We start from the raw sequence: 22,448 nt of genomic DNA, 5'->3' as shown, positions 1-22,448 counted from the left end.
AACAACCAGGGAATACCCTCCAACATTTCTCCACTGGAAATAAGGACGTCCTATCCCATTATTATTATTATTATTATTATTATTATTATTATTATTATTATTATTATTTAATTTATACCCCACCCCTATGACTTGCCCAGCCACTCTGGGCGGCTTCCAACATATATTAAAACATAATAAAATGCTAAACGTTTTTTTTTTAAAAAAAAAAAACCTTTCCTGTACAGGAAACCCCTTGGCTCAGGGGTTGCCTAACCCTCCGATGAAAATAGGGACGTCCTAAGGAAAAGCGGGGTGTTTGGGGATCAAATCAGAATCTAGGACAGCTTCTGTAAATCTGGGACTCTCCCTGGAAAATAGGGGCACTTAGAGGGTCTTCCAGGGTGTTGGGGGGGCAGGGGGCAGGGGAAGAGAAAAAGTGGGAGAGCAGAATATAAGGAGAACCGGCGGATCAGGCCGGTGGGCCATCCCATTCAGCATCCAGATGCAACTTCTGGGAAGCCCAAAAGCAGCATTTGAGCCACGAGGGAGGTATTGGGGGTGGAGGGGCAGCCAGGTTGGCAGGGGGGCAGCGGACATACGAACGCACACAGGCTGGAAGACAGAGCACAGCCTCTATTCCAGGATTCCCAAGGCGGGGAGCTTGGGAAAGGCGGGGGTACTATCCCCTCCAAAGGCCCCCCGCCAGAGTCCTGCAGAAGCCTGTTTTTCAGCCCCCCAGGTGCCCTCACAGTAGCAGTCCTGGCTGCAGCCCCATCCTGTTTACAGCCTAATGAACATGAAACCAGAGCCGGGCGGCCGGGCTTGAAAGTCCCCCGTAAAACATCCCCGGCTCAAACCAGGGCCTTGAAAGGCAGCCGAACGAGACGGCGCTCGAGGCCCCCCTGTCATTTCCTAACCTCTCCAAAGTTCACCTCCTGCTGGGGGGCTGAGAGCCAGGAGTGTCTCACAGGCACAAAGACGCACACAGGTTGCCGCGGCCGTTAGTTGGTGCGACAAAGGCTTCCCACACAATGCAACAGCCGCCGCCACCCAGACTGCGGGCTGCGTGGAGCTCCAGGTTTATGGGAGGCCCCCGAGGCCACGGCAGCCACAGCACCCGACTTGCAGAGCAGAGTCCGGCCCGTTTCCTAAATGCACAGTGGAAGCTGTACAGAGAACCTTTTACACCAAGTTTGGGGAGAAGGAAGGAGCGCAGCCTATGTTCAAATGCTGTTATTCAGATTTACGGTACGCCCCCATTTGGAATAGTGGGTGGCGTTTTCTGGTCACCTCGCCTCCGAAAGGGTCCTGTCGAGTTGGAAAAGCCTCACAAACAGAAAGCCAGAATAAGTAAAGGGATGGAGCAGCTACCCCATATCATAGAATCATAGAGTTGGAAGAGACCACAAGGGCCATCCAGTCCAACCCCCTGCCAAGCAGGAAACACCATCAAAGCATTCTTGACATATGCCTGTCAAGCCTCTGCTTAAAGACCTCCAAAGAAGGAGACTCCACCACACTCCTTGGCAGCAAATTCCACTGCCGAACAGCTCTTACTGTCAGGAAGTTCTTCCTAATGTTTAGGTGAAATCTTCTTTCTTGAAGTTTGAATCCATTGCTCCGTGTCCGCTTCTCTGGAGCAGCAGAAAACAACCTTTCTCCCTCCTCTATATGACATCCTTTCATATATTTGAACATGGCTATCATATCACCCCTTAACCTTCTCTTCTCCAGGCTAAACATACCCAGCTCCCTAAGCCGTTCCTCATAAGGCATCGTTTCCAGGCCTTTGACCATTTTGGTTGCCCTCCTCTGGACACGTTCCAGCTTGTCAGCATCCTTCTTGAACTGTGGTGCCCCGAACTGGACACAGTACTCCAGGTGAGGTCTGACCAGAGCAGAATACAGTGGTACTATTACTTCCCTTGATCTAGATGCTATACTCCTATTGATGCAGCCCAGAATTGCATTGGCTTTTTTAGCTGCTGCATCACACTGTATCAACCAGTATTTCTCCAATGAAAACAGGGATGCCCCATTCCATCATGAAATTTTTACTCTTTATACCCCGCCCTTCTGACTGGGTTGCCCCAGACACTCTGGGCAGCTTCCAACACACCTTGAATCCTGAACGCCTTGGTACTCGGACGTTTTGACTCCCGAATGTCGCAAACCCAGAAGTAAGTGTTCGGGTTTGTGAACTATTTTTGGAACCCGACGTCCGACAGGGCTTCTGCAGCTTCCAATTGGCTACAGGAGCTTCCTGCAGCCCATCAGAAGCCACGGTTTGGTTTCCGAACGTTTTGGAAGTCGAACGGACTTCCGAAACGGATTCCGTTCAACTTCCAAGGTACGGCTGTATATAAAAATGTAACAAAACATTAAATTCCCTCTGCAGGATTGCCTTCAGACGGGTCAGGTAACACCAGGCCCTCCAACATTTCCCCAATGGAAATATGGACGTCCTAAGGAAAAGCTGGCTCCTGCCCACCTAGCAGTTCAAAAGCACCTCGAAGTGCAAGTAGATAAATAGGTACCGCTCTGGCGGGAAGGTAAACAGTGTTTCCGTGTGCTGCTCTGGTTCGCCAGAAGTGGGTTTGTCATGCTGGCCACATGACCCGGAAGCTGTACGCCGGCTCCCTCGGCCAGTAAAGCGAAATGAGCGTCACAACCCCAGAGTCGTCCATAACTGAACCCAGGGCCGGCTCTAGGTAGAGTCCCGGTGGCGCAGGGCGCCAGGGCGCCGGGCCAGTAGACAGGACGCTGCGCAGCAAAGCCGTGCGGAAGCCATGCTGCGCCCTGCAAGGGCAGGGGCACTGGAGCGATCTCCGCCCCTCAGCGCCAGGGCGCGCGACCTGCTCGAGACTGCCCTGACTGAACCTAATGGTCAGGGGTCCCTTTACCTTTAAGGAAAAGTGGGACATTCCAGGATCAAAGCAGAAACCGGGACGGCTTTTCTAAATCAGAGGCGTCCCTGGAAAACAGGGACCCTTGGAGGGTCTGCTACCCTGTGAGAGAAGATTGTAGTGTTGGGGAGCTTTCAGTTTCGAAAAAAGACGAGTTTGGGCTCATCCCTTTGTTCCATGGTTCCAGGTGCAGGTCAATACTTTCAAGGTCTCTGTCTGAGTGGGTTTTTGGTTTGGCTTGCTTGTTTGTTTGCCCCTCTGCTTTCCCGGGAAAACCTGGTCTTCATCACTGAATTGGAACAAATGGGAACTGGGTTTTCCACGGAGTTGGAGAGTGTTCTTGTGCTCCTGCGTGTGGGTTTCCCATTGCTGTATCTGCATGGCCACCATGAGACCAGGAGGCTGGACTGGATGGGCCCCTGGCCTGATCCTGCAGGGGCCTTCTTAGGAGAAGGAGGAGGAAGAAGTAGAGCAAGAAGAACGGAAATCTCCGCATTAGATTAGACTTCTCAGAGGGCATCTCACGGGGCAGGCAGAGGCCATGAAGCCCACCTCCTACAGAACCACATTTTGAGGGATGCGGAATCTGCAGTCACAGTTGTACGGCAAAGGAAACTTGGCCAGTTCTCAAGGCGAATAAGAATATACCAAAGAGAAAAAAAGGAGGAAAAAACCACCCTTTAAAAAAAAAAACCCACATGACTACATTTTATATATTAACTTGTTTAAAACGTACTCCAAATGTCAAGAAAGGAGGAAAGGACGAAATGTAGCAAAAAATAAGGAAAATCCTGGGGTGGAGGGAGGGGGAAATATAATAGCGTCTTTGTGCTGGGAGTTCTTTGGTTCCCATTAGCTCCTTGAAAAGCCAAGAGATTATGAAATCCAATGTCTTAAGAAAGCCAGCATATTAGTTAAGAAAATAAATGTGGGAAGGGGGAGCCGGGGGAGAGGCGGCTTTGGGGGAGAGCTTGACAGCGAGGCTTTCAGCCAGGCATGCGAACAGCGGCCTTGATTTCGGCAGCATTTAAAGCAGCCCTGGACAGGTGTCAGAGACTCCCTGGGATGAGGTCATCCCAAGCGGGATGGCTGCAGAATGACACGGGCCTTGAACCCGGCACCTTGTGGGCCGAAGCCAAGGCGCAGCCCGGCGCAGCCCGGGCCAAACCGAGACAGTCCGACTGTGCGGCACAACGACTTCTAGGCAGCACTGATGGGAGTTGTAGTTTGAGCCAGTTGGAGTGGGCCAGTTCAGCCCTGTGGTCTGCCAGAGGTTAACGCCATAAGGACGCCAGAAGAGTCTGCTGGATCAGGCCAGAGGGGGCCCGTCTGGTCCAGCCAGAAGGAGGATTTAGGGGAGAGTGAGAGGTTCGGTAGCACGGGATGCAGAGTATCGGGGGGCGCCGCAACAATGAGGCAGAATGGAAGGCAAGAGGTGGGGGGGCACCAAATTTTGACGTTGCCCAGGGCAAGCAGCACCTGAACCCAGTAGCGTTGTCCGTCCCTAGCAACCACCACTCAGAAGCATCGCTGCCTCCAGATTTGACTCCAGAATGTCCCAATTTTTCTTAGGATGTCCCTATTTTCATTGGGTAAACGTTGAAGGGTATGGAGTTATCCGCCCCCTGAGCCGTCTGAAGGCAATCCTGTAGAGGGAAGTTAATGTTTTATTATGTTTTTCTATATGTTGGCAGGGGCCCAGTGTCGCTGGGGCAACCCGGTCAGATGGGGAGGGTATAAAGATTATCATGATGGAATGGGACGTGCCTCTTATTTTGGCTTTCTGTTTGTGAGGCTTTTCCAACTCGGCGAGATCCTTTCGGGGGTGAGTGAGGTGACCAGAACACGACACACACTGTTCCAAATGGGAGCACACCGTAGATCTGAATAACAGCATTTGGACCTTGGCCGTTTCACTTTCAGTTAAAGAAATCCTTTAAAGCTGCCACACTTCTCCCGCTCCCCGAACTTGGTGTGAAACTGGGGTTGTGTACAACAATATTCTGCTAGATTTCCTGGTGGCTTTTAGGTCACGTGAAAGCCCCAAAAATAATGTGGAGGTGCAGTGTTAGGAAATCCAGCTCTCTTCTCCTGCCCAGCTCTTTGCAGTAGCTCCTGCCTGTTGCGTTTCAAGCCCAGATCCACGTCTCCAAGCCCAAATTGCGCCAATCCTCAGCCCCCATCTGAAGGCGGCTGAGCACAGCCACAGCCTCACAGGCCTAAAACACCTTTGTGGCCTGCAAGCGCATGTATGGGCTGTGCTTCCCTCAAGGGTCTTTTGCTTTGGAAGAAGAAGAAGAAGAGTTTGGATTTGATATCCCGCTTTATCACTACCCGAAGGAGTCTCAACGCGGCTAACATTCTCCTTTCCCTTCCTCGCCCACAACAAACACTCTGTTCAGGTGAGTGGGGCTGAGAGACTTCAGAGAAGTGTGACTAGCCCAAGGTCACCCAGCAGTTGCATGTGGAGGAGCGGAGACCCGAACCCGGTTCACCAGATTACGAGTCCACTGCTCTTAACCACTATACCACACTGGCTCTCAGTGTGGAGACGGGGTGGGGTGGGGTTTGCACACCTCTGGCGTTGGGGTCAGGGCACAGTGGCAGGAGGTGGTGGTGGTGGTGATGGAAACTCTGCTCATCGCAGACCCCCATTCTGCCGACTCGCAGCTGAACAGGTGACGCTGAGTCCCCACCCTGAAAGGAAGAATATGGGGAGCCTACCAGGGCCCCTTCCAGGGCAAAGACGGCTGCAGCGCCCGTTTGCTCGAGGGGCTCCATCCGACGTCTCCAGCGCCGCCGGCGGAAGGCGTCAGTCTTGCGGTACTTCATGTGGAACTTCCCGCCGAAGAGCGAGGCATATTCCCAGCCTTCTCCTTCTAGCTCCTCCTGTTTATACTGCAGGAAAAAAAGGGAAATGAAGGTTCTTGGTGGTCTTGTAGGAAGGTTAAAGCTTACTGGGAAATGATATACAATGAATGGAAAAGGGTGTTGAAAATAACTTTTGGGGGGAGGGGACAGAAGCTTTTCTTTTGGGAATTATAGGGACAGAGCTACCTAAATTGTATGGAAATTTATTTATTTATGCTACTACAGCGACCCAGGTGGCGCTGTGGGTTAAACCACAGAGTCTAGGGCTTGCTGATCAGAAGGTCGGTGGTTCGAATCCCTGCAATGGGGTGAGCTCCCATTGCTCGGTCCCAGCTCCTGCCCACCTAGCAGTTCGAAAGCACATCAAAGTGCAAGTAGATAAATAGGGACCGCTCCGGCGGGAAGGTAAACGGCGTTTCCGTGCGCTGCTCTGGTTCACCAGAAGCAGCTTTGTCATGCTGGCCACATGACCCGGAAGCTGTCTGCGGACAAACACTGGCTCCCTCGGCCTATAGAGCGAGATGAGCGCCGCAACCCCAGAGTCGGACACGACTGGACCGGATGGTCAGGGGCCCCTTTACCTTTACCTATGCTACTACAGCAGGAAGACTGCTACTTGCCCCAAAGTGGAAAGAAGCAGAAGTCTCAGCAAAGGAAGAATGGATTCAAAAACTTATGGAATATGCAGAAATGGCAAAACTTACCGGAAGAATAAGAAATCAAGTTAACAAACTTTTTTATAAAAGAATGGAAATGGCTTATTGCATTTTTCCAGATAAATTGCAAACAGATAAAAAATATTAGCAGGATTATTGTAATAACCTGCAGTTCCATAAGAGTATATATTTAAAGTAGATAATTAAATGAGCAAGTTAAATGAATTTGCATATGCAGAAGATATTAAAAAATAAATTTAAGGAACTGCAGAAAGAGGGGGAAGTCAAACTTTGAAATGTTAAATTGATTGTAAAACTAATGAAATGTATAAACTTTTCAAAAGTATAAATAAAAACTTAGAAAAAAGGAAAGAGGGGAAATGGGGCGTTCAGAAGTGTGCAGTGGAAAGACCCCCCTTTTTGCACCAGAGGGATGACATATTGCTTCCTTTGTAGAGTCTTTCTGTCACTGATATTTATTAAATTTATTTGCCGCCTTTTCCTCCAAATAGTTCAAGGTGGTGCCGATGGTCTTCCTCCTCTTCCCATTTCGGCCTCACAACAACCCTGTGAGGTAGCCTGGGAAGATCTTCAAGATCTTGCCCAGTGAGCTTTGTGGCTGAGTGGGGATTCGAACCCTGCCCTCTCCTAGGTCCAACACATTTTCTGCAGGTTTCGGAGAGCTCGGCTGGGGAAAGGAATCCCTGCTGAGAAACCCCAGAGAGCTGCTGCTGCCGGCCAGTGTAAGCACTACTGAGCTTGATGGACCAACGGTGTGATATGGTGTAAGGGAGCTTCTTATAATGCTTCTGTGCCACTTGCCTAAGGCCTCGCATTGTGTTAACGGGGCATTTTTCTTAGCCGCCTTACACCCTCCCAGGCTCTCCGCACGGCTGCTATCATCATGTCTGGCTAGGCTCTAAATTTTAATGGGAGACACTGGGGTTCCCCCTAATCTTAGATAAATGGGGATGCACTGGACTGCTCAGTGCTTGACAAAAGGCACTCTGCATGTCCTCAGAGGCAGCCCATTCCTGAGCCAGCTTACATAGGACAGACAAACCCTGCCATTGGAAGGAGAGTGGAGCTTGCAGCTTGCCTGAGCCCACAGGAGCCAATTCCTAGGGCCCCAGGTCCCTTCGCCCCCACCAAATAAAATATTTGAGGGGACTACTCCCCCCCCAAAAAAATTGCCATTCAAATAGTGTGTGTTTTGCGTCTTGTGATCAATTATGTGGGGTGGAGCTTACTTGCCCCCCCCCATTTTATTCTAGTTGGCACCCCAGCCTGAGACATTTTTGTCCTGCTTTTTCCAGGTGCAGTTCTGTGTTTCAAAGCTGCATACCCGAGTGCCCCCCCATTTCCCCCCTTTTTGCCCTGGGGATTTCCCTGCAAAAACCCGCTCTGTCGACCTGAAGAGCAACAAACAGGATATTCCGCGGCCATTTGCTCCGATTCAGCTTTAAAGAGCGGGTTTTTGCGGGGAAAGCTCCGCAGCTTAAAAACAAGAGGGCGTAAGGCCACAGCTTTCAGGTGCCGTCTGTGCCGGGAAATGGCAGAGGAAAAGTGACTGTGGATAAGCCCTTTGTGAGTCTTTCATGGAATGGGGAACTTTCAGATTAAAAACAAACAAACAAACAGGTAATCCAGACAAGGAAATTGCATCCACCAGCGCTGAGTCTCCACCTGGGTCCCCCTCGCTGCATCTTCTTAGCCCCTCTGCCCCACCATCTTCATGCATCTCTTTCGATTTAAAGGTTTAAGAGCAGCAAGTAAAACTTCTGGGGGTTTCCTCTCTGCGCTGGTGGATTTGCTGTGCAAGGGAGACCCCTAGAGAAAAGCCAAAGCACTGCAGAGAGAAACGGAGCCTTGGGGGGCGAAGTCCAACAAACTCCCTTCCTCACCTCCTAGGAGTCAGGTGGTGCTTGAGAGTCCTTGTTGAATCAGGGTCCCCAAATAATAATAATAATAATAATAATAATAATAATAATAATAATTTATTATTTATACCCCACCCATCTGGCCAGGTTCCCCCAGCCATTCTGGGTAGCTTCCAACAAAATATTAAAATACAGAAATCCATCAAACATTAAAAGATTCCCTAAACAGGGCTGCCTTAAGATGCCTTCTAAAGGTCTGGTAATTGTTGTTCTCTTTGACCTCTGGTGGGAGGGCATTTTACAGGGTGGGTGCCACTACCGAGAAGGCCCTCTGCCTGGTTCCCTGTAACTTGGCTTCTCGTAGCGAGGGAACTGGATCAAGGCCGTTTAGGGCTTTAAAGGTCAGCACCAACACTTTGAATTGTGCTCGGAAACGTACTGGGAGCCAATGCAGGTCTTTCAAGACCGGTGTTATGTGGTCTCGGCGGCCGCTCCCAGTCACCAGTCTAGCTGCCGCATTCTGGATTAATTGCAGTTTCCGGGTCACCTTCAAAGGTAGCCCCACGTAGAGCGCATTGCAGTAGTCCAAGCGAGAGATAACTAGAGCATGCACCACTCTGGCGAGACAGTCCACGGGCAGGTAGGGTCTCAGCCTGCGTACCAGATGGAGCTGATAAACAGCTGCCCTGGACACAGAATTGACCTGCGCCTCCATGGACAGCTGGGAGTCCAAAATGACTCCCAGGCTGCGCACCTGGTCCTTCAGGGGCACAGTGACCCCATTCAGGACCAGGGAGTCCTCCACTCCTGCCCGCCTCCTGTCTCCCACAAACAGTACTTCTGTCTTGTCAGGATGTCCAAATGTCATTGGACTACAATTCCCATCGTCCCTGCTAGCTAGGGAGGCTGGGAGTTTTAAATAGGGTTATCATATTCCCAAAAGTGAAAAACAAGACCCGCCCCCCCCAAAAAAAATCGCCCTGCTTGCCATACGTCCGGGTTTTCCTGGACATTTTGCAGATTCAGTGAAAATCCACCCAGATGCCATTTCGCTGCCCTGTTCCCAGAAGTGTCCAGGAAAACTGCCCAGGTATATGGCAGCCCTAATTGCAATCCAACAACCGTTGGGGACCCAAGGTTGAGAAAAGACGCTGCAGCAAAAGGAGCCCTGGCTCAGTGGCTTTATACATCTGTTCTGCATGCAGAAGGTCCTGGGTTCGAATCCCAGTGGCATCTCCAAGAATGGCTGGGAATGTCCCCTGTCTGATATATAATGAACTGAAAAAAATGTTTAAAATAACTTTTTCTATATAAAAAACCACCCAAAGCCTTCCTTTTAGGAATTCTAGGTGCCGAAATCCCAAGCGAGCCGAAAAGACTATTTATGTATGCAACCATACATGGATGGATGTTATTGGCCGAGAGATGGAAAGAAGATAAAATCCTGACCAGAGAAGAATGGCAGATCAAGCGGATGGATTATGTCGAAATGGCAAAAAATGACTGGAAGAATCAGAAATTAGGAAGACCAAATTTTTAATCAGGAATGGGAGAAATTTATAACTTATCTTAAAGACCATTGTAAACAGTTAAAATTGTTAGCAGGATTGGAATAACACTTGTAATTTAATGGTGAATTTTGGACACAATGAAGATGTAATAATAATAATAATAATTTATTATTTATACCCTGCCCATCTGGCTCGGTTTCCCCAGCCACTCTGGGCAGCTTCCAACAGAATATTAAAATACAATAGTCCATCAAACACTAAAAGCTTCCCTAAACAGGGCTGCCTTCAGATGTCTTCTAAATAATAATAATAATAATAATAGATTTGGATTATTATAAAAGATGCAGGAGGAAATGATTAACAATAGGAAGAAAGCCCAGGAGATTCTGTGGAATCTTGTTTCTATATTGTATGTTCATATGTTATTGTAAAAATTTTATTTGAGAAACCCAAATAAATAAATTTACCAAAAAGAAAAGGGAAAGGGAAAGTTCTGTCTGAAATCCTGGAGAGCCATTTCTTGTTTCCTGCCAGGGCTAACATTGTCCGGCAACCAAGAGAGGCTTTTTAAGCAGAGGTTGTGTGGCCACCTGTCCTGGGTGATCTGGCTGAGATTCCTGCATCGCAAGGGGTTGGCCTAGATGGCCCTTGGGGGTCCCTTCCGACTCTGCCATTCTATGATTCTTTGAGGGGTGAAAGCTCAAAGGATGACACCCAACTGCAGAGATCGGATAAGGGCCCAGGCACCGACAGAGGGACAAGAGCGCCAACTTGGCCCCACGACTGTGGGTGCCCAGGGCCATGGGTGCATGGCCCTGGCACCAAAATTTGTGGGTGCCCGGCCTCTTCATGGGGAATTTTGTGGGTGCTTGGGAGAGACCAGGGTTCAAACCCCACCACTTGGTCCCGAAGCTCACCGGGTGACCTGGGGCCATGCCCTGCTTCTCAGCCTAGCCGGCCTTGCAAGGGTCTTGCGGGGTCAAATATCTTGAGCTCCTTGGAGGAAAAGGTCGGCTGTCAATGCAACACATTAATCCAAAAAGCCTTCTTTGGGGCTCTCTGCAGATCTGGAGGCAAAGCGGGAGAAGCAAGAAAAAGCACCAGCTTGGCATGCTCTCCCTTTTCTTGCACCCACAGCCCCCCCCCCGGCCCCCCAGGTGTACCTTCTTCACAGCTTCCCTCTGCGCCAGGTCCCTCCTGCGAAGCCTCACCCATCGCCTACGCCGGTTCGTGTGGTACATTTTCTCCGCCGGCACCCAGGACTTCGGCCTGTGGTCTGGCGGGATGGTCAAGCCGTATTCCCACCCTTGGAGACAAGACATGTAAGGGATGCAAAAAAGTAATTTAAAAAATTGGAGCTGCATCCCTGAAGAATTAAAAAAAGATGCTCAGAATAGCTATTGGGGGGGGGGGGACCCAAGACAATTCTTGCTGAGCATAGTCGGAAAGGAGGTACCACAAGGTAGGAGAAAACTATTCCTATATGCAATCGCAGCAGCCAGAATACTCCTTGCAAAGAACTGGAAAGGAAATCACATACCTAAAAAAGAGGATTGGTTAATTAAATTAACAGAGTTTATAGAACTGGCAAAATTCACTGCGGTAATAAGATATCAAACACACCAGAAATTAAGGACACAATGGTTATGGTTCGAAGAATATATGAACCAACACTGCTCTAAAGATAACATGCTGATATGTTTAGACTAAGCTTGTAAGGTGACTTGATGTTATACCATGATAGTACTATAAAAGAAGTAATTACAGCGATAAATGATATGCAATGTAAATAAAGAACTTAAATGACTCGAAGTGCTGGTGGAGGGGAATCAAATGGGTGTGGTACTTCATCCTTTTTTCTTTCTTATCTTTTCCCTTTACTCTCTTTGGTTTTGGGGTTAAGTGTGTGTACCTGTTTGTTTGTTTGTTTGTTTGTAAATATCCTATATAATAAAGTCCAAGTGTCTCTGCGTCCAGTATTCCCTGTGTCCCTGGGTTTGCGCTACTGCGCATGTGCCCCACGGACACAGGGATTGGATGCAGAGACTTGGAACACACGCTCGCACGCGTGCTCTCCCCACCCACCACCCACCCCTCTGCCACCGCAGAAAGAGGCCGAATCGCGGCCTTCTCCTGGGTGCCCGCTGCCCTGCTGGCCTCAGTGGAGCGCCCCGATGAAGCGGAGGCCATGGGAGGGGCCAGCCGGGCCCCCCCCCACGCGCCGCCGCAGAAAGAGGCCGAATTGCGCTGTCAGGCGGGGGGAGGGAGAAGCGGAGGATCGGATCGGTCCTCCGCTTCTCCCTCCCCCCCCCCCCGCTCGACATAGCCGGCATCTGTGCTTTCTGTCGGCGGGGGGGGGGGGGGGAGAAGACAGAAAGGACAGATCCCGGGATGTCTGCTTCCTGTCGGCGGCTTCCTGACAGGAAGGACAGGTCCCGGGGTTCGGAGAAGCGCTGCGCAAGCGCTTCTCCAAACCCCAGGATGTTCTAGTGCCCGTTTACTTAACGGGCTGAATTACACTAGTGCTTAAATAAAACATTAAAATGTTTTTTTTAAGGACAGGAAAGGGGGCATGGAAGTGGCCAGAAGGAACGGCTGACCTCTTAAGCGGGCAAGGGGGACTGTTTCGCACTCAGCAATCTCCTTGGGGCGAAAACACGGGGGCAGTATCTTGGAAAAGGGCCCCGACGGGTCAGATGTCAAAAGGTTTAGAGTGTGGAACTGCGCTTGGAACATCTGCACCGGCCAAAGCCCACCGGGTGAGTCTGCTGACTTGATGGCAACCAAACCCCAGGAAGATTGAATCTCCAAGAGGAGGTTTTTGCCCAGTTGGGCTGCAGCTTCCCACCAAGGAACGACTGACATGGAGGACAAAGTAAAGGGGATTTAAAGGAAACGGGGAGCCCCCCCCCTCCAAAATACCTCTCTCATCGACTGCTCTGTTGAGATCCGTGTCCCATTCCACGTCTTCCCATTTCCATCCCACCGGACACTCGATCTCATCCTTCGGCAGGACTTTCTCCCCATTCTGGAAAAGAAGAGGGGAAGCCTGTGAAACCCCCTTCTTTTCCAAAGGGTGATGGTTGTGGAGAGCTCCCCTAAACCAACGGAGCCAGTTTGTACAGAAGCATCCCAAGAGGGGGTTCCTCACCACATCAGTGTAGGCCTCCGCCATGTGAATCCACTGACCGCCCGGAAGGCGCACTTGATTCTCAAAGACTTCCTCCACGAAGCTCATGTGTCCAGCATCCACATCGTACAGCAGCCTGTGTTGGGTGGGATGGAGAGACGATGGGGAGTGGCAAGCATCATTGTTTCGTTGTGCATTGACACTAAAAAATAGCTCCGTATGTGTATCGCTAGCGGGGTACCATTGGAAAATTCCATTGGTGCTAAGCAAGAGCAGCAGAGGCCCTAGCAGCTGATAATTCTCAAACTATCATAACTCAAGGGCTGTTGCACAGAAGGGGAACAAGCTAGTTTTCTCCTGCTCTGAAGCGTAGGACTCAAACCTGCAGCTTCAAACAACAAGAAAGGAGATTCCGACTCAACATCAAGAAGAACTTGAAGAGCTCTTCGGCAGTGGAACAGACTCCCATGAGAGGTGGTGGACTCTCCTTCCTTGGGGGTTTTTAAGCAGATGTTGGATGGCCATCTGTCATGGATGCTTGAGCTGAGATTCCTGCATTGTGGGGGGTTGGACTAGATGATCCTCAGGGACCCTTCCAACCCGACAACCCGCTGATTCTTTGTACTCACGTCTTCTCAGGGCTGACAAACCAGTCTCCAGCCCAGGCCCAGCCAGTGGAGGGTCTGAAGCTGTCCTTTGGCAGCTTAATCTTCCCGGTGACGTCTGAGTACTTGGGGTAGGTCAGGCCGGTGGTACCCCAGTTGCCCACCAATGCCAGCTTGGTCTGGTTTTCATACTGAGATGGGAAAGAGAAAGGAGGAAGAGGAAAGTGTTTCAATGGAGAAGAAGCAAGGGAAAGGGTGAGGCAATCCCCAAGAGGACAGACCCTGACACCCGAGAGAGAGAGAGAGAGAGAGAGAGAGAGAGAGAGAGAGAGAGAGAGAGAGAGAACCCTGGGAATGTCTAAGCTGATAGAAAATGTGCCTTTGTGCGTTGAGTGGTCCTTGGATGTTGTGCATCATAGGAGAGGGACGTCCCACCTTCCACTCCTCTCCCTGGTGGGAGATTTAATCTGCAGTCAGAATAAACGATTCCTGTCTTGCTAGATCAGGGGTCGGCAAACTAAGGTCCGCGGGCCGGATCAGGCCCAATTGCCTTTAGGATCTGGCCTGTAGACTGTCCGTGGATCAGCGTGGGGATTCTGTTCATTCGGGCTGTGCCATTTCTCCCCCTACGCCATTCCATTTCCCCCCCTCCCTCACACACTCTGTGGCAGCGGCGCCTCCTCCCTCCCTCCCTCCTCCTGGCTTCTCCCCGCCTTGCCTAGAGGAGGAAGGGGGCTGGGCTGAGTGCCATTTTAAGCAGCTCGCTCTACCTACCCATGAGAAGAAGAAGCGGCGGTGGCGGTGGCAGCCCCAGGGAAGGTAAGCGCAGCGGTTGGGTCTGGGTCTCGGTCTGGGGGGTGGGTGTGGGGAGGAGGACTACTTGCCCCCCTCGCCTCTTCTTCCTGCCCCCCAGTGTCGCTTCTCCGGCCCGCCACAAGGTCTAAGGGACAGTGGACCAGCCCGCGGCTAAAAAATTTTTTTGCCACCCCTGTGCTAGATAGACATGGCCAGAGCTGAAGCTCACAGAGTTTCCCTGCAAGTTTGCTCAGAGGAAACTCTGCAAGAGATGCTCCCGCTATGCCTGAGAGAGGAAGGTTGCAGCAACAGATATTCTCCTCCCTTCATGCGCACATCCTTTCTCTTTGCGTCCCTCCCTTCTCTTTTCATCCCCAAGCCAGAGATGTGAGGACACATGTGAAGGTCGGAGCGCCAGTGCTCAGAACTCCATCTTAAGCTAGACCTGAGAATGTCTTGGGAACCAAATTGCCATTTTCAGCCTGCCTGGACAAAGCAGCTGCATCACTTCCTCTTCAACAAGTATTCTGAGTGAGTAAATGTTATTTAAAATTTTTACAAGACTGTTAGTGTAGCTGTTGTGTTAAGGGGGAGAAAATGGGGGGAAATACCAGGAGAATCCAGTCTGCTTCAAAGCATTCTGGATTACTTAAACCAAAAGGCGAAATCTAGCCTATTTAAGCTTCCCTGTTAAGGGACGACACTCTGCTGAACTCACAGACATGAGGAAGGAAGGATAATATATAACAAATACTGTATATAAGGGTCTGGTTACTTCTGTTTCAGTGTATCTGATGAAGTGTGCATGCACACGAAAGCTCATACCAAAATAAAAACTTAGTTGGTCTTTAAGGTGCTACTGAAGGAATTTTTTTATTTTGTTTCGACTCAGACCAACACAGCTACCTACCTGTAACTAAATATATCCTCTCCTAGCATCTATTGAAATCCCAACAGCCCCAAGCACTGAAAGCAGAGTATATTCGTTGCTCTTTGGGCAGGGAGAGAAATGCCAGATATTTTGGACCACAATTTCCATCAGTGCCAGCTATCTACACCACGGAACCAAAAAATGAAAGGGGGGGGGAACCACTTTCCATTGATGTGCTTGCTTCACTGGCCAAAAAGTTTTGCTTTTATACGTTTCACTGTTCAAAAACTCCTGAAAGGGCGATGGCATCCCATTCAGTTTCCTGGGACTTACTTGCAGGTAAGTGTGTGCAACAGCCTTCACCCTCCGGGTGATTCCATTTATTTTATGCATCTGCCTGTCCGGCGGTAGAAGTCAAGGAAACATGGACTTTCCCTTATCGTGAGCTACAAAGATCCCCTTGTAATCTTGAGGACTAGAAGCGTGATTATCCATTTCGGCTAAAGATCTCCTTTTAAAACAAGCCGTGTGGATGTGCAAACAGAAGGATATTTTAATTAGGTGCAAATAAAAATGAGCTTTGGCTGTAAATATTTTTTAAAGGCAAAAATGAAAAAAACAAACATCCTTCATATCAATGACAAGAAAGGAGATTGCGACTTAAAAAACCTTCTGACAATAAGAAGTATTCAGGAGTGGAAAGGGAAGGAGGTGGGCTCTCTCATTGGAGGTGTTTAAGCAGATAGCTATCGATCAGAGGTTCCTCAGCTGTGATTCCAGACCCTCCAACATTTCTCCAATAAAAATAGGGACATCTATTCCTTATTATTATTATTATTATTATTATTATTATTATTATTATTATTACTACCCTGTCCATCCGACTGGGTTGCCCAGTCAGCTTTCAACATATATAAAAACATAATAAAACTATCCAGGGTTGTCTTCTAATGTCTTCGAAAGGTAATCTAGTTACTTATCTTCTTGGCTCAGGGGTCGCATGACTCCAGACCCTCCAACATTTCTCTAATGAATATAAGGATGCACTAAGGAAAAGCAGGACATTCCCAAATCAAATCAGAAACTGGGGCAGCTTCTGTAAATCTGGGGATGTCCCTGGAAAACAGGGGTGCTTGGAGAGTCTGTGATTCCTGCATTGTAGGGGGTTGGACTAGAGGACCCTCGGGGTCCCTTCCAACCCTGCCATTCTATGACTTCAGGAGCCTAGCTCAACCCAAACAGGATTTGGCTCACCGTTTCAGCGAAGACCGAGAGCCTCCCCTCGGCCGACTTGTTGAATTCCTTCTCGTCCACGGCCAGCCCCAGCCACAGTTGCACCCGGATCTGGGCCGGGATAATGGGCCCCATCGCCTCTCCTTGAGGACACTGAGAGACAAAACCGGGAAGAAGCTGTCAAAAGCCAGCATTCCTCTGCCTTCCAGGGCAACGGCTGGATCACAGCTCTTGCCCAAAGCCCCACTTCCCCTCCCATAAAAAGTCTCATCCCATCCCTATTTTGGGGTGTCAAGGAAGAGCTGTTCTGCCTTTGTAAGAACTCAATCCTTATGTTTGGTGGTGCCTAAACTTGGGAACCCCCTGCTGGTTGATATCAACATAGGTACTCTTTAGGGCACCAGCTAAACACATTTCTCTTTAGACAAGCCTATCCAAGATACTAAGGAAGATGGCAAGAATTATTTATAATTTTCACTTTACAACAAGCAAAAAGCAAAACACTCTTATAAATCAAGTTATTACATATGTCCTATTTCAACTCCCCTCCCCCTCCCCCTCTTTCTGCAGTTCCTTATGTTTATTATATTCCCATTGCATTTCCAAATTAAAGCTATTTATTGCTTATCAGAATTTTAACTTGTTTCAGTATTTAAACTTTTGGTACATTTTAAAGTATCGCTGTGATATTTCTCCCAACCATTTTACGCTTTTCTCTGTTTGCAAAACCGCGTCGAGGTCACTGTTTCTGCAATCCGGCGCCATAAACATTTCACAAAAGGAATTGATTTTCTTTTTCCTTAATGACATTTTGGCGTTGATGGACCCTACCTTCAAGAAAATGGTCTGGAGCTTCCCGCAGTTTTTGCCGCAGCAACTGGCCCCGTTCCGGGAAAAGAGGACCTCGTGGGCCGGCACCCGGGCATAAGCCACGCGGCGGTCACCTTGCAACATCCAGATGATTACGTCTGGCAGGCTGTTCTGAGGCTGGAAAAAAGGTTTGGGGGCAAAGCTGTTGAGCTTTTGGAGCAAGATCACAAAAAAGCCATTTTTTAGCTTTTTTTATGGGGAAACGGCAAAAAAAATGGCACTGTCGACATGGGCTGCGATATGCCCGGATTTTCCCAGACATTTCCCTAATTTGCGCCCAGACACTGCTGTCAACCGCAGTATTCTGGATATGTCCGGGAAAATCTGAATGTATGGCAACCCTACTCGTGAGAAAATGCGGGCAGCAAAGAGGGCGGAACGGGGCAAAGAGGGAGGGAAAGCAGAGGTGGCAAGAGGAGAGGAGGGGGAAGACCCCCCTCCCAAACATAAAACTTTATTTATTTATTTAGTCATTCATTCATTCATTGCACGGATATCCCACCTTCAGGGCCGGTGCTAGGATTTTTTGCGCCCTAGGCGATATGACCTTCTGGCGCCCCCCTCCAGCCAATCATATTTCAAACACAGGGTGTCGGCCCCCCTCCCAGCACACCGCCAGATGGCCGGTGGGGCACAACCAGCCACCAAGCCCCACGGCTCCACCGCCACTGCCGCCCCCCGTCTCGATTGACGCACGCCTCCCTCCCCAACCCTCCTCGACCTGCCCCCCCATGGGCGGCTGGGCATGTCAGTGGCGGCGCTGCTGCCACCTCTGCTGCTCCCGGGCGGGCCGCAAGCCGCACACCTCGCCTCCCGTCCCACGGGACTCCCAGGCAGCGGGACCGGGGAGGGCGGGCAGGCGCAAGGGTCTACAACCGAAGCACTGGAAGGACACACAGAGTCCCATGACACTCCAGCGCCACGCCCCTCATCCCCCGCTCGCTCTCCCGCCATCGCCCTGAGGGGCGGCCAGCACAGGAGGTAGGCGGCCCCAGAGGCGGAGAGGTGCGAAGGTGGGGTGGCGCGGGTGGTGGGGCGTGGCTCTCCCAGCCTCCGTGAGTGCCTGTTGCAGCCCAGAGTTTCCGGGGCTGCGGCAGGCGCTCTCCTGCCTGCCTGCAGCCCCGGCGGCACGTTGTCGCGCTCTTGCTCGCCATGCTGGTGGAGAGGGAAGGCGCTGCTGGAGCCCTCGCTCTCCCTTCTGGGCACAGCGGGCGGGCGAGCGGGGGGTGGGGGCAGGCTGGCCAGCGCCCTCTCCATTTTGGCGCCCTAGGCAACTGCCTAGTTTGCCTTAATGGACGTGCCGGCCCTGCCCACCTTTATTCTCCGAGGTGCCTTACATGAATCTCTTATGCATATTGGTAGCATTTTGATAGTGTGCTCAGCTTAACAGATCCTTGCCAGACTGTATTTACAGGAAGGTGTAAGACCCTACAGTCCAAAGACAATTGGAAAGATTTTCCCATTTCCTTCCTCCTTGCAGAGAAATATCTGGGGTCAATTTGGGAGAGTCAAAATGGTTTCAGGACTTTTTTTGTACTGTTTTCAGTCATTGGTTTATATATTTATGTACGTGTTTGACTTGTACATTTATGAACATTTATTATATATCTAAGACCTTAAAAGTCTTATAACAGGTGGCCGCAGGGGTGGTTTTAGGGTCTAAAGGATAATGAAGCAGTAACTCATACAAAAGCTCCCTTTGCAAATAATAACGGTTTATAAAAATAAAAGTATTCCCCACCTCTGAGAATACTTATTCATGAGAATAAAGGTTCTCTGTTGTTTTAAGTGAGCCAGATGTTTGCATATACCGGTGGCGCTGAGCAAGCACACACCTCAATATTTGTATAAGAGATAAACCCATATCAGAGAAACATCCTCAAGCTCTACCATTCAGATACGTTTGGTTTATGGGGCGCTGCTCTTTGGGGCGCCTGCTAAAAATATTTCCACTTTGAAAAACAGCTCATATGCAGTGCCAGATTTATGTATAAGCTAAAAAAGCTATAGCTTAGGGCCCTACTATCTTTGGGGGGGGGCAAAAAAGTTAAAGGGAAAAAAACTGGATGTACATTTCCAAAATATAAGATAAAATAAAAAATAAAATAAAACCGACATACAGCAACAGTGTTTTGTGTTGTGTAGGCTCCTATGATGTAAGTCATGGCTCCCGCTTGCTATCCTGCTCCCTCAAATATCCCTGGTTTGTTCCTTTCTATATATAGGGTGCTGACATTCTGCATGGACTGGTGGGATGGCAACATGTGCAAATGGCTTTAGATACCTATTAGGTCCATCAATGACCATATAGCATTACAGAAAAATTTCAGAAACAGACTGGAAAGAGAAGTTGCTGAATTGCAATTCATTACCAAGCTTAAAACCATGGAGAGACCTGGTATGAACAGAGACATAGGATTCTTATCTCATTATACATGATCAAGCTTTCTTTAGCACCTCAGCCCTTGCTTTTTCCTGCAAGACCAATTGCAGTCATTAACAGTCATCAACAGGTTTACCACTCCTATCAGCCCATCATCCATTCCCATCACCCCCTCCCCACCCTTTCACTATATATAAGGGTCTGGTGACTTCTGTTTCAGTGTATCTGAAGAAGTGTGCATGCACATGAAAGCTCGTACCTATGACAAACTTAGTTGGTCTCTAAGGTGCTACTGGAAGGATTTTTTATTTTCATATAGCATCTATTCAACAACAACAACAAAAACAGCGACAATTTGTTGTTGACAAAGGACAGCTGAACATATAAAGGGCCCCATTACCTTCAGGGCCTCATCAAACCTAAATCCGGCCCTGCCCAGATGTTTAGAAAACTGGTTTTAACTTTCCAAAAGTTGTTTTAACTTTTCAAAAGCCTTAGATCATTGTTGACCATTCCTTGTTTTATCTTTTTTGCAAACCACTTTGAGGGCTCTTTTTATAGAAGCAAGTGATGTATAAACCCTATGAAATGAATGAATGCGGGGAAAGGCCCTCACCTCCTCCGCCATGGATTTCAGCCTGGAGAGCCAGTCTTCCGCCTGGTCCAGCACCATCTGGAGGTCCGAGTCTTCATGCTTCAACCTCAGAGCCGCCTCGACAATCTGGTTGAGATTGATGCTGCGGAAGCGATACAGGAACTTGTCCAGGTGGGTGCTGGTTGGCTTCTGGGTGACGTCCACCAGCGGCTGGCTGTGGAGGGCAAAGAGCAGGAGGGAATCACCCCAAGGGTTTGCCAAGAAGGACCTCCTGATGCGAGGCTGACCCCAGAGAGGACATGTTAAGGATAACGGTTTAATTGCACGCCAAAATGTAGAGTTTCTGTATGTGCTAAAACACCTAGCAGAAAGAAGTTAAAAAGCAAACATCCGGAAAGGAGGGGCAGGAAGTAAAGAAGAAAATTGTGTTGGGGGGGGGATGATGATAAATGTTTGGGAATATTTTTGAAGATTTAATAAAGATGATAGACCTATAAAGAGAATGCCAGCATGTGTATTGTTGAAAGGTTTGACATTGGAAAATTCCCGTGAGGTATATGAAAGCTCACTGGGTGTTTGGCAGGCTAATAATTAACTCAATAACTCAAATTTGGACAGATGTGTAAAAATTAGAAAACCAATAAAAAGTATTAAAATAATAAAAACAATTAACTGTTGGCGTTTTCTGCTAGTTGACACGTGAGTGTTTAACCTTAGATCACATGATCAAGGTATTCAATTTCAAATCTCCATTTTGAAGGCTGGAATGCAGGCAGATGGAACCTGTAAGGAGAGAGGACTTTCAATCTGGGTCTGTTTAGAATTATATTATATATGTAAAGAAGATGCTGAGCCCATGCTTTGCAAAGCATGGAATCATTTGGATGTAACATTGATTTGGTTTTGTACCTGTTTGGGAGAAGTTTTGGTTAGTAAAGCTTTACATCATATTTCTGTGTCTGGAAAATTTGTGTTTCCAAAAGGAGTCCGTTTTTATGCATCCAATTGCTTCAAAGTATGCAATATTAATATTTGCAACATGTTGGTGCTCCTCCCTGCCATAGCTCTGTAGCAGAACATCTGCCTTGCAAGCACAAGGTCCCAGGTTCAATCCCCAGCATCTCGGGGGGGGGGTATCAATTTATCTTGCTTTTAGTGCTGAGATACTTATTATTCTGAATTGCATTGTGATCTTTTTATCATATAAGCTGGAAACTTTCAGAAGCTTTGCTTGGAAAGGTGGGCTACAAGTATCTTGAGTCAGCATTTCTTCTTGAACAAACCAAAGCAGAATCAGTTGCCTTCCTGTACAAATCTGAAATCTTTCCACCCTTCATGCCTCTATCTGATACCTTCCTTTCTTTGCCCACCATTGAGAATGCACTTTGCATGTGCCTAGAGACACCCTTTCCTTTATCACATAATTTGGAGAAGCGTGAATTTCAAAGGATGGCTCTATCGCCATCAACCTCTTGGGTTCGAGAAGGTAAACATAACAAAGGCATTGAAACTGGATCAGTCCAAAGGGACCCATCTAACCTAGCATCCTGTTCAGATGCCTATTATTATTATTATTATTATTATTATTATTATTATTATTATTTGTATCCCACCCATGTAGCTGAGTTGCCCCAGCCACTCTGGACGGCTTCCAACAAAGATTAAAAATACATTAAAACATCAGGCATTAAAAACTTCCCTAAACAGGGCTGCCTTCAGATGTCTTCTAAAAGTCAGATGGTTGTTTATTTCCTTGACATCTGACGGGAGGGCGTTCCACAGGGCGGGCGCCACCACCGAGAAGGCCCTCTGCCTGGTTCCCTGTAGCTTCACTTCTCGCAGGGAGGGAACTGCCAGAAGGCCCTTGGAGCTGAACCTCAGTGTCCGGGAAGAACGATGGGGGTGGGGACGCCCATAGTCTTAAAATAATAATTAATTGAACCTACGGTGCCCAGTATTCCCAGTTGGCTCCCATCCAAGTATTGTTGTTGTTTAGTCGTTTAGTCGTGTCCGACTCTTTGTGACCCCATGGACCAGAGCACGCCAGGCACTCCTGTCTTCCACTGCCGCCCGCATTTTCGTCAAACTCATGTTCGTAGCTTCGAGAACACTGCCCAACCATCTTGTCCTCTGACGTCCCCTTCTCCTAGTGCCCTCAAT

General features: G+C 48.9%; 1 protein-coding gene across 14 annotated transcripts in view; it reads right to left on the bottom strand.

Moving 5' to 3' along the window:
- Positions 1–22,448, bottom strand: part of DYSF (dysferlin) — a 181,420-nt gene that overhangs the window by 92,852 nt on the left and 66,120 nt on the right. For all 14 annotated transcript variants that reach the window (XM_060278297.2, XM_060278292.2, XM_060278298.2 and 11 more), the window contains 8 exons: positions 20,310–20,502; positions 17,272–17,427; positions 16,462–16,593; positions 13,566–13,732; positions 12,958–13,072; positions 12,729–12,834; positions 10,970–11,112; positions 5,613–5,786 (listed from right to left, as the gene is read on the bottom strand). In XM_060278297.2, coding sequence (XP_060134280.2) covers positions 5,613–5,786; positions 10,970–11,112; positions 12,729–12,834; positions 12,958–13,072; positions 13,566–13,732; positions 16,462–16,593; positions 17,272–17,427; positions 20,310–20,502 — 1,186 coding nt within the window. The remainder of the gene's footprint in view (positions 1–5,612; positions 5,787–10,969; positions 11,113–12,728; positions 12,835–12,957; positions 13,073–13,565; positions 13,733–16,461; positions 16,594–17,271; positions 17,428–20,309; positions 20,503–22,448) is intronic.

The sequence above is a fragment of the Zootoca vivipara genome, chromosome Z1, assembly GCF_965207765.1.
Source record: "Zootoca vivipara chromosome Z1, rZooViv2.hap1.1, whole genome shotgun sequence".
Classification (NCBI taxonomy): domain Eukaryota; kingdom Metazoa; phylum Chordata; class Lepidosauria; order Squamata; family Lacertidae; genus Zootoca; species Zootoca vivipara.
This window is presented reverse-complemented; position numbering and strand designations above follow the sequence as displayed.